General features: G+C 39.2%; 1 protein-coding gene across 3 annotated transcripts in view; it reads left to right on the top strand.

The window, feature by feature from the left end:
* The window catches only part of LOC137991352 (cytochrome P450 4F4-like), a 33,779-nt gene that overhangs the window by 16,198 nt on the left and 5,081 nt on the right, over nt 1-12,500 (top strand). For all 3 annotated transcript variants that reach the window (XM_068836456.1, XM_068836459.1, XM_068836464.1), the window contains 9 exons: nt 221-279; nt 440-572; nt 1,412-1,477; nt 3,481-3,568; nt 6,474-6,576; nt 7,353-7,483; nt 8,338-8,402; nt 8,820-8,902; nt 11,423-11,488. In XM_068836456.1, coding sequence (XP_068692557.1) covers nt 221-279; nt 440-572; nt 1,412-1,477; nt 3,481-3,568; nt 6,474-6,576; nt 7,353-7,483; nt 8,338-8,402; nt 8,820-8,902; nt 11,423-11,488 — 794 coding nt within the window. The remainder of the gene's footprint in view (nt 1-220; nt 280-439; nt 573-1,411; nt 1,478-3,480; nt 3,569-6,473; nt 6,577-7,352; nt 7,484-8,337; nt 8,403-8,819; nt 8,903-11,422; nt 11,489-12,500) is intronic.

Genomic DNA, 12,500 nt, shown 5'->3' with positions numbered 1-12,500 from the left:
ACTTGAGTAATTTCTTTCTTTCTTTATTTCGTTTTTTTTTCATGGGAGACAGAGCTTAAACTCACACAGGTCATGGAAAACACTTTTTGATAGAAACGGTTTTCTTTCCCGCCGACCGCCTCGAAAAAAAATTACAAAAAACGCTGACTATTTATTTACGAGTTAATTAGTAGTCATTATCCGAAAGTGGGTACTTATTTTTTAATTTTCTTGCAATACAGCTGAAGCGTTTATGACTGCAATACATGAAAATACTCAGGCAATAATGGACCGATTCTCGTAAGTCACTTTTTTGCATATCTTCCATTTTAATTTTATACTTAAGCTTTACAATCTCACTAATTGGAGAAGTTATAGAAATAAAAAAAATCAGTTAGCCTACCCATTTTTGCTTTGATCTGACTTATATCTTCTGATTGAAAACTTCTTTTTTCTATAGGACTCCACTGCATCATTTTGAATTCTTCTACAAACTCACCGCAAAGGGAAGAACATTCAAAAATAATTCCAAACTCCTTGCCCAAAAGGCCGACGAAATTATCCAGGAAAGAAAAAAGAATCTCTTGGAAGAGGTATCTGTTCGTTGTTTCGTATATTGTTTCTTTTATTCGTCGTACTTTACTTCTCCGTACATTCAATGCACTTAAAGTGCCCCTGTGATTTAAAAAAAAATCACTTCCTCTTTTTCTTTAGATTTTGAAAGTGTGTTTGCTTAACACCTGGCTGGTAAATTTTTGAGCTTTGATTTTTATTAAAAGGCCCTTTACTTTTAGTGTAAGTTTTGGATTTCACGGTCCGCCATTACTCACGTTCAAAACTGACCGATTGGACCTCAGAGGGTTAGATCCATTGAAAAGTGACGTCAAAGACTCACTAGTTTAAAATTTCAGCGTGAATGCAGCTTATTCAAAACGCGAGTTTAAACGTCTGAAAGCCCAAAACTCCCGTGCTGCACGTTAATTCTGCGGCGTACACCCGCATTGCACTCTTAAACTACTGAGCCTTTAATTGATGTCATTTTCTCCTCGAACCAGCTCTCTCAAGAACTTAAAGTTAGTAATGGCGGACCATTAAATAGGAAAATTTCAGTGGAAATAAACAGGTGTATTTCTGAAATCAAGGCTTAAAATTTTGGTCGTTTATTGTTTACTTAACATAGTTTTGAAATCCAAAGAAAACTAAGAATTGATTTTTTGATCACAGAGGCACTTTATTTTTTTTCCATTTGTTCATTCATTTATTCGTGCATCATCACAAACTCGCTCACTCACTCACTTACTCATTCACTCGCTCGCTCGCTCGCTCGCTCAGTCGTTCGTTCGTTCTTTCATTCATTCAGTTTTGATTTCATCCCGGGTCCACATTCTTGTTCGCTCAATTGTCATCTTTTTGTTTTTGTTTTTTTTCGCAGCCCGAAAGAGAAGCTCAAAGAAGGCAACATCAATTTGACTTCCTCGATATCTTGCTCGAGGCCAGGGTACGAGATGTCATTTTTATTTGCTATGCATGTAATTGAAAGTTTTGAGCCAAATTAAGTCTTTATGCGGCATACAGTTTAGCAAGTGCTTAGCTGACCCGCGCTCAATTTCTTTTCGGCACGGTGTGTAAAAGCTTTAGCTGTTTATTGTGAAACTGTTTATCAGTAAACCACGTGCAAGCTTCATTTACACTACGCTGAAGTAAACGTCCGTTAACGTTGCTAGCGCTCCAGTTTTGCAGTATGCCTTTGAGGACCATCGTCTGAACATGAGGACTAGAGGTCGCACTGAATTACGGATTTCAAAGCAGAATAGATTAATCAATCCTGATTTTAAAAAAAATTCTCTGCACTCCTGCCCAGCACTCTTCGGTTCATTTATTCGCCATCAGTCTATAGTGCTTGTGTTAATGGTGGAAGTCAGATATGATTTCTATAGAGTTTAATCAGGGTAAAAATGCTAAAAGGGATAGACGAGAAGGACAATGGACATCTCGTGGCAAGTACAAGTTCTAGATAGATTAGAAGGTCATCAACGTAATATTCTCATGCAAAGTATTGAGGTCTAAGCACCCATTTCGAATAGCGCTAGCGCTGATCAACAGTAGTTAAGTCTGAGCACCCGTTTTAACCGGTTATATATAGCTTCAATATTGGTGATGGGTATCTATTTAAATATTATAAAAACTCTCATTTGTTTAGCGGCTTGCTTCGATAGTGTAGAGGTTATCAATGATTCATAATGAAAGAAAAGTATATTTGAAGTGCGGCCGGGTTATAGAGTGACCGAAGATAGAAGTGAACTTCGCACTTCACTGGACAATTTCAGCAATAATATTGTCTTTCGTTTATAACCCGCACTTCAAGTAGACATTTCTTTCACTCGTTAGTCCTTTCATGGGAATACATCCCGTGGAAAGATAAATTGGCACAATCTGCTCCCAAATGTGTGGCTTCACAGCTCAGTTGGTAGAGCATTGCACCGGCATCGCAGAGGTCATGCTTCCATGTAGTGACAAAATTGCTGAAATTGTCCTGCCCAGTTAAGTGTGACTTCTATCTCAATGATTCATAAGTGGCTTATGGCCCATGTTCAACCTTCTCGTACTTCATGTTCATCAAACGTCTTTGAACCTAAAAAAGTTGCTTTTTCAAGTTAAATACACCTTTTTTTTTTTTCAAAAATGGCCGCCATTTAAACATTCTTTTGTTTTTTATTCAAATTAGTCCTTAATGCCTCGTTCTTAAGCTTCAAATTCAAAAGAATATTTTGCCTTGAACGAGGCATCAAGGTCTAATTTGAATAAAATATCAAAATGGCGACCATTTGAGAAAAAGGTGTATTGGCGAGAAAGTTAAAAATTTTAAGTACAGAGTTAACTTCATGTAACTGACTTAATTAGAAACCGACCAAAACGTTTAATTCAATATTCCCTAAAACCGTTTTGGGGAAAAAGTAATTTCTTCTCTCCAAACATCAATACTGTTCCTACCAAATTTTATTTCTGAAATGCTCTTTACTATTACGCACTCCATGAACGATTCGGAGCAATCGCGAAATTAGAAGAACAACGAGAAGTTATATTCTAGATGACACTATCCAAGTTCTCGTTCTCGTTATTGCTGAAATTTATTGTTAAATTTGAATATGGTGCCGTGGTCTGGAATCATTTTGGATTCTTGATCGGAGTCGGTGGTTTGAAGCCGTGTTGTTTCTTTAAGCAAGAATGTTTGCTCCATACTACACTCAGTCTATTTCACTCGGACTAATCCTGAAAATAACTGCAATCCTGTCTATTACACGGTGAGAAACAATCAGGAATACAGGAATAAGCTCTTGTTGCATGTGCCCTCGTGGCTCGCGAGTACAATGTCTCAAGTTAACCCTGAAATTTCAATTTGTTAAGTACTCTTTGCATCCAAAGAGAAAACACCTAAGATATTATTTGAAGGGATTTAACTTTTAACTTAGATGTCACGGGGTATTATACATTTTGTTCCAGCGTGAAAATGGACAGAATTTAACAGACGAAGAGATTCGAGCAGAGGTTAGGACTTTCATGTTCGCGGGACTGGACACTGTCACGAGTGGTAGGTTTAAATATTCTTGTACTTAATTTTCTGTAGTTATGTCATGTTATAATTTTTACCCTTACTTGAGAATAGAGTTTTTTCCTCGGCCTGTCAGTAATGCTGAATATAAGGGCTATTGATTATTAAGACCCGGGAACAGAGTTTGATTCTCGGGTGATTTAATTCGGACACCAAAAAGGTAACCATGTCGTTGATTGTTATAAATTAGCTTTGCATTCAGGATCTTGCATCTTGAATCGCTTTGAATTAAACACTGACAAAAGTAAATATTCGTGTATGCAAGAATAATTTCAAAACAGACCCGGACTTCCTGAAAATTATCAGTTTTGTCATTAATGTCCGCGATCGTTTAGGTCAGCATCGAGAATAGCTATAGTCGCGATGAATGATAATCTTTGTAACCATTGGCAACCACCATTCTTTCAATTACTTGACACTGCGTAAGAGAACCTGAATGTTATGATTCGTGCAGCATCTGGTTCTAAACTAACAACAGTTTATTATTCTCAGAGGTAACGGAAAAATCCCTGCCTGTAAGAACAACGAAAATTAAGTTATTTCTTTACTGCTGGCACTAGTTAAAAGGGCGATTATACACCATACACCTTATTCCAAAATGGCCGTCATTTTAGTATAGACGAGTTCACGCTCTTGATTGCATCATGGGTAATCAGGGCAACATGCCGGGAAATTCAAAGCACAATATACTGTACAAATAGATTACTTCATAGAAAGTGCGCCGTACGGAATTTTATTCACGAGTCGCAAAACTTTAGAAACGAACGAGTGAGCGTAGCGAACGAGTGAGTTTCTAAAGTTTTGCAACGAGTGAATAAAATCCGTACAAAGCACTTTCTATGGTGTAATTTGTTTATTATATATTAAAGGAAAATAAAAGCGTGTAAATCAGAAATTTTATTGTTTTCTTTGTGATGCAAGCTTTATAAACCATGTTTGCGAAATAGCGAAAACTCAAGAATCCAATTCAGTAAGCTTAAAAACTTCCGAAATGCGCAAAAACTGTCTTCGGGGGAAAACGTTACAGGTATTAAAAAATACTTCCTCATTAAGAATAACGCTAAATGCAAAAAAAGAAAAATCAAAAGTGAAATGACGAAAACACTTCTTCACATTTATTTTAGGTCCGATTAATCACTGTCTGATTCAATCACATAATGGCGGCGCTTCGCACTGTGCATCACAGACAAGTTTGGACTTTGCTGACTTACAGTGTTTATCGAGATATTAACTGTTCCTCCGTGAATGTTTGCGCCTTGAAGTAGGGACAAAACTTGTTGAGGTGACTCTTGGTTTTCTGATAAGCTGACATGTTCTCTTTCTTCATGAATGAATGCGCACAGTATTTCGTCGAGCTCTCTCGGTTCAATGTTTTCGAATTCTTCGTGTTTTCCTTTCATTCTCATAAATTCTTTGAGTAAGGAAACATCTCTTTTGGTTTTACTCAAGGTGTTTTTGTTTGCTTGCTCTTCAATAAAAGCCTCTAAAGTTGTTTCAGGTGGAACAAAACGTGCTGAAGCCATGTCAGTTTGCGAAAAACACAAGCATGTTTTCTCAACCGGCGCGCCTCGGAACCCATTTGAGTGTTATGTTCTGATTGGCTAATGGGTGATTCTACTCAATGCTCATTGGTTATATTTTTCACATGTGAAGAACGCTATACGCAAACCTGATTGGACGTATCGGTTTTTTCACTGGTGAAATATAAGGAAGAGAGAATTCTATTTGGAAGGTTTATTACATGAAATTCGCCCCATATATATAATAAATGACTCTACTTTATAGACTTTCGCCTTCATAACCCAAGCAAATAAGTTCATGTTCACAACTGAGATGAACTAGACTTGGTATCCGTTTTTACGAATTCTTAAATATTGCTTTTTTTGTCTCCATACATTCTCTGTAATTTTGGGCCTTTGGAATTACAGGAAATGTATCGCAGAAACTCTTTTTAAAATGAAATAATTTCTACAATAGACCGTTCTCTCCAAGTTTATTCTGCCAAACCTTTGAGCGCATATCTTCTGTTTTGGAAAATAAAACAACCGAAAATTGCATATCATGAATAGTTTTCATCCTTTTGAACTTCCTTCCAAACGTTTGAATTTCTCTCCATCTTGCCCTGATTACCCATGATGCACTCAAGAGCGTGAACTCGTCTAGTCTTTTGCTTTCTTGCAAATTAGCTCTTTTTGCCTCGTTCTGAAGCTAAAAATCAAAATAACTGTTAACCTTGAACGAGGCAACAGGGCTAATTTGCAAGGAAATAAAAGAATACTAAAAATGGTGGCCATTTTGGAATAAGGTGTATTGATATCAGTCATTTTCGTTGTAACCCATTCTAGTATAAAGACGGGCATCAGAATGCATCTACCGTTGATAAACCGTGCAATACCTCCTACAGAAGGATCATAAGTTAGGTGCTGGACAGAACATGGCTAAGCGACCTAGCTGCCTGTTCAATGCCTGGGTAGAGCATCCGACCGGTGTTTACAGAGGTCGTAGGTTGAAATCTTTCCTAGAACTCCAATTTTTTCACATGCCCTTCTCTCGTTCTATAGATTTAAATGATATGGAAATAACTGGAACAAAACGTTTTCTTCCCAAACGGTTTGAATTGGGTACAACATTAAGTTATCCGATTAGGTCTATTAGGTTGTCGACTACTGAGTGTCAAGGCCGGTGATCAGCAGAGTTAAAATTAAATAAATTCATTGCCAAGAAATTTTGGAGTTAAAGTGCTTGATGAAAACCGACGCAGAGGTGAGACTTGACTAGGTTGGCTGCCCAAAATGTTTTGATTACCACAAAACAGTGCTTTTTAAGTTTTAGACAAAAAAGACGGATTAATTTGACCAAGATATCCTTTTGACATTATTTGCAGCGATTTGCTGGATCTTATACTGCTTGGCTCTTCACCCTTATCACCAGAAACAGTGTCGCGAAGAAGTTGATCGCATCTTTGTCCAGGCCAACAGTCTGCAATGGTGAGAACATTAGCAATGGGTTTGGTCGATGAAGTGATCGTCCAAAATTATACCTTGCTTTGAACATGAAGGAATTCCTTACCGAAACGTTATCACTTATATTTGTTTTATAACTCGCTCTCGAAACGGTGTTTTAATGAGGCCATTGATTTGAGGCAACAGTGAGTGATAAGACCAGCTGAAGGAATTAAGCAAGCCGACCGATGATGGCAATGATGATGGAGAATACCTTTCCGCTAAAATGTCTCCCCCTACGGAGTTACCCGGGCGGTGAAGATTTCCTAGGGCTTTCACGAATCACGAATAGATGTTGGGAGCAGGGATGGTGGGGTCTTGATTGCACTCGCCTCCCACCAATGTGGCCCGCCTTCGATTCCGAGAGAGATTTTTCTTCGGGTTCTCCGGATTTCTCCTTTCCTCAAAAACCAACATTTCTAAATTCCAATTCGATCGGATGCAGGGCCTTCCTGAAAACCACTTTCGCGTGAGTGGAGCTTTCTGGGTAAATGTCATTAATTTCATTTTTCATTTCGTTGTTTTGATCTGGGGAACAGGTTTGAGGGAATAAATGCAAAACAATCCGGGAATAAAATAGCACAAACAATGTTGGAAAAATTAGCAACCAAAAACTACTCCCATAGGACGACCTCTCTCCATCACTGACCTCCACTTCTTTGAATGGTCCCTTGTCTTATCACACGTTAATTTTCTTTCCATTCGACTCACTATACACTGTAACCGTGAACTAAGCTATTGTTTTCTTCGTTCTTGCACAGGAATGATCTCTGTAATCTTACTTATTTAAAGCTGTGCATCAATGAGTCGATGCGATTATATTCGCCTGTGCCTATAATTTGCCGTCGTTCGGATAAAGAGTACGACTTACAAGGAAAGAAGTTCCCCAAAGGTAGTCGTATACTCACTATACAGTTATCCTATGGTCCGTATTTGCGCCGCGGCCATATTGGCCATAGACAATAATCGAATTTCGTACCCTTAGCTTTGAGTTTAAACATAGTTAATAGACGGGAATGGTTTTGAAACCCTACAAATTTCTTTGTTGTAGGTTTTTTGTTCTCTTTTTTGGCCTTGACCGTGCACAAAACACAATAGTTGTTTACTTCGTACTGAGGAGCTAACCAATAGAAACGCGTTGACTACGTAATTCGTGTATAGTGTATGAGCGCAAAACAAAAGATTGTGCACGGTCGTGGACTTTCAAACCTAAATCTTCGCATCTTTATTTGCTCCTTTGATGTTTGCCGAGCTTCCAAACAATTCTCCTCTATTAACTATGGTTTAAATGTTTGGGAACGAGTTTCGGTGGGGCAAAACAAAAGTTTTCAATCTCTCGGGACTCAACAAGGTCGCTGTGTGATTCTTGATGTCCATTAATTAAAAAGTGTTGGATCGAGGGCGCCCTCTTCCACATGGTAGTCCAGGCGATTCTCAATTTAACCAATTTGGTCAACCGGCTGGCAATTTTTTGGCGCGTAGTTTATACTATGGTTCCTAATTCCTAACGGTACTTTCTTCGATTTATGCATAGAAATGTGAAGAAGCAACTACAACACATATTACACGACAACATGAAACTGTAGCCAGCAAATTGTGCAAACGAACGCAACAATATATTGCCCTATGAATGCATTCGAATTCGATAGCAATTATCAAGGTAGCGTTCATCACCTAAAAATACGCAGTAGCCTTATATAAAAACAAATATTGACTAGAAGTTGACTATTCCTATTTACCTTGTAGGTACCTTTTTGTACATCAACATTTTTGCGCTTCATCGAAATCCGCATGTCTGGAAAAATCCCGAGGTAAGGTAATAGTGGTCCGTGAACATAGCATATTAGACAAAGACGAAAAAAAACTGTTACGATGGCGTCAATGCAAAATACAAGTTTCAGACAATGCTATCATGAAGTCGTCATTTTGCTACCGTTATTCCGCATGAGTTGTTTACTGCATGGTGTGAACAGTCTAAGCTACGCAATATGATTATTTTTAAATAATTATATTGCGCAGCTGAGAAAATATAACCAAGTAAAAGGGCGGAGTTCATGAGCTGGGAAGATTGAACCCGAAGCGAGTATTGTACGTAACTACTTATTCCCTAGCTGTCCTCTTTTTTGAAGGTAATTGTATTCTTTCCGGAGTGTCCGTGTGTCTCAACGATTCATCATGGAAACATTGATTTGTTCTAACCAGCTGACGTCCCGTGATTACTTCTTTAGGTATTTGATCCCTTGCGATTTAAGGAAGAAAGGAGCCGAGGCAGACCATCATACTCATTCATTCCATTCTCAACTGGAGTGAGGTACTCATAATTACATTCCAGGATCTAAAACCTCATAAACGGAAAGCAGAAATCATGTATTCCAAGCTACAAACCTTCGTGGTTACTGCTGCAGTTTTTGTCCTTATTTTATTATATTATATTTTATTTTTTCCCTATTTCATTTCATTTCATTGCCTTTGTGGTATGTGACCACTGCAGGGTTATCCCAACAGCGTGAAAACAATGATAACAGGTCCGTACTAAAAGTATCATGGAAATAGGAATACCACTATACCAGGAATTCCCACTCATTACGAATGGTTTTTTGGAGGTCGTTCACAGGAGGAAGCAGTGCGACCCAGTGATTTAGGTGATTGCCTAGAGCTTTGGAGATCACCGCTTCTCCACCCATCCTGACCGATCGTTAAATTTGATTCTGGTAGTCCCTGGTCCAACTTCTTAGCTGCGTTTGTATCCAGGCAGTTGGGACTCTTAACAGTTCTGTTCTGTTCGGTCGCTTTATTGATATCGGCGTAGTTCATTAGCCTCAGTCCGTCCCACGGAATTTATCAACGATTGTTATGAGACTCCTTATCGGAGAAGGCTAGAGAGTCTAACCAGCTGTAGATGTCCTAACAAAGGCAGCACTTTCTTCTCAGTTATTTTTCTCCGGGTTCTCCGGTTTTCTCCTTTTCACAAAAACCAACATTTCTAATTAACAAATCGAAAGTGATTAAAAATTGAAGCGCAGCCAGGATAAGACATATTAAAATACAATAAAAAACGTTCTCTGGCTAAAAAATTCGAAAAGAAATATAAGCTTTCGGCTGTCGATCTACAGCCTTCCACGGATAAAACATTGAATGTAAATTAGTGAAATATATGCAGAAAAGGCGAGATAAAAGTAATAAAAATAACAGAGTAAAAGTATGAAAAAAGGTGGCTATTGTTTAAAAAGAATGCTATACTGATTAGGAATCGGCTTAGAGTTATTGTCAGCATGCTTGGTAGCAGAGGTGTGCCAGGCTTCTAGAGTTTTTCTAGTACGAAAGGAGCCTTTGTCGATAACTCGAGAATGATTGAAATTAATGCGATGACCGAAAGACCGCGCATGTTTCGCAATGTTTGACCCATTAGCACATGTTTTTACATTCCTAACGTGTTCTTTCTTGCGAGTTTCAAAGCAACGGCCAGTTTCACCTATATAACACCAATCACAATCGGCACAGGGTATTTTATAAACTACGTTGGGTTGGTGTTCAATAGGTGGTCTGAATTTAGGAGAAGGAATTCTTGTTGTAAAGTCTTGAGGGGCTTATTTACAACTCGAAGAATTCTAGTTAGGGGTTGTTGGGGGTCGAAAGTGGCTCAGCGGGTTTAAACCCACGACCCCTCGCACGTTAGTTCGATGCGCAACCAACTGAGGTCAACTGAGCAACCGGTCGGCGGTTTGACTGGGCAAGGCTCTAACTGATGGTGTGGAGTCCGTGAATCTTATCAATTTCTCACTCTTTCAGCCTTTTGGAAAAAAGCTATCCATACATAGGTCGATGCTACCGGGGTTTGAAGAAATTTGAATGTTGCGTAGAAAGTTACAATTCAAAGACCCACCGTCTCGACACTCCTTTCCAGTGTATTCATCAGAGGGTGATACAAAGTTATCGCAAGAGTCCTTTTATTTGCTAGCAATTTGGTAAAACGGTAGCCTGCGTAACTAGTGGCTTTGTTGTTGTGGAGCGAGAGAGATTTCGAGCGTAGAAGCCGCGAGAAGGCTGGTTCGGGGGAAGGGAAATCTTCCTTCTTCTCGCCCCAGCCTTCTCGTGGCTTCGCCGCTCGAAATCTCTCTCCCTCCGCAACAACAAAACCACCAGCTACGCAGGTTATTAAAAGGGCATATAAAAGGACTCGGACGATAACATTGGATCACCCCTGCAAACCAGAGTAGCATCTAACTTTGTCTAATTGTCACCGTGATTGCAGTGTGAACTGTAGCAAGAGTTATCCATTTCAGCTACCACTTACTTGACATTTTTCGGGTGGTACCTTCAATTCAAACTGACGGCGTTTTGACTCTCAAAATCATAACATTTTCTCAACTTGAACGGGTCGCAGTTATTTGCTTTCTATTCTGCAAGTCGTTCATCGGCTTTCTCGTCGTTGAGGATACTTCAGGTATAAAAACCCTGTTTCCATGATTGTAAGGCGCATTTTATTTGTCAAAACTCCCAGCATAAATGTACTTCCCCTGAATTTGCTCCATATCTAGTCTCCTACACAGTGGTCCTTGGGTTTTGGCTTCGTAACGCGTTCCTCCCCAACGAAGTTGGGGGAGAAGTGCGTGACCAAACCATATAAGGAAGTCTACTTGGGTGACTACTCCATATCTAGTCTGAACTGAAAAACACCAGGCGGGTGGTTTTTGTCAATTTGTTGTTCGTCGACATTGACACTTGAGGGTTTAAATGCCACGGTATCTTCCATCACGCCTTGATACTAACTCACGTTAACCTTATCACATTGAAACAATAGTATATAGTTAATAGACTAACTTTTTTTCAGGAATTGTATAGGACAGACCTTTGCTATGGCAGAAATCAAGGTAACACTGGCAATGATTCTTCATAGGTAAGTTGGTTCATGTTTTTTCAATATACCGTGCATTATTATTCGATTCTCTCCAGTTGTCGGGTATAGTGTCTCAGCAACTCCTCGTAGCTTAGATACACAACACTTTCCGCAAGAGGTGAGCAGTTCCAAGGATGGCCGATAATTGTACACTTCCAAGGAAGTCGGGTACATCTAGCTTACCAAACCAGGTCTTGGCACCTTTTGATATGCTTCCAAGAGCACCAATCACGGTAGGTATTATTGTGACTTTCGAGGCTCCATGAGTCCTTCTGATTTCAATTGCTAGTTCCTGGTATTTTTCAACCTTCTCCTCTTCAGGTCTGGTCATGTTCTGGTCCTCTGGCACAGCTATGTCAATAACTGTCCATTTCTCTGTGTCTTTATGCACTAGAGTAACATCTGGCCGATTATGTTTCAGCACTTTGTGTAGATAATCATGTCCCCGGTAACCTTCACTTCTCCATTTTCTACGGTTGGCAAGGGTTGATGGTCATACCACTTGTGATTACAGTCTATCCCATACTTCCTGCACATCTCCCAGTGTACCTGCAGGGTCACCTTTTCGTGGCGCTTCCTATACCTTCTCTAGGCAAGCTTCTTGCATCCACTAAGAATGTGTCGCACTGTTTCAGTGACATTTCCACAAAATCTACACAGTGGTGTCTCTGAGGTCTTATCTATGCTGTACTTGATCGAGTTTGTTCTTAAAGGGGCTAGGTCACGCTATTTTAGGTATATTCGTTTAATTTTGTTGATTATGAACTCTAAACGTCAAATTCGCAGAGCAAGAGTCTTTCATTTGCAAAATCACGGCCACATAACAACTGAGAATGATTTTCCAGCTGTGTAAATGACATTTTGATATATACTGATATAAATTTGAAAAAAGGTGGGCCGACGTTTTTCAAATTTACTCAAATTCAATCCATTTCAATCCTATCCAGTTTTGGCCATCCATGTCCCTTCTTGGCCTCCCTGTGTTTTGTTAGAGTTCTTCTATAGTTTTGAA

The sequence above is a fragment of the Montipora foliosa genome, chromosome 1 (assembly GCF_036669935.1).
Source record: "Montipora foliosa isolate CH-2021 chromosome 1, ASM3666993v2, whole genome shotgun sequence".
Lineage (NCBI taxonomy): Eukaryota > Metazoa > Cnidaria > Anthozoa > Scleractinia > Acroporidae > Montipora > Montipora foliosa.
This window is presented reverse-complemented; position numbering and strand designations above follow the sequence as displayed.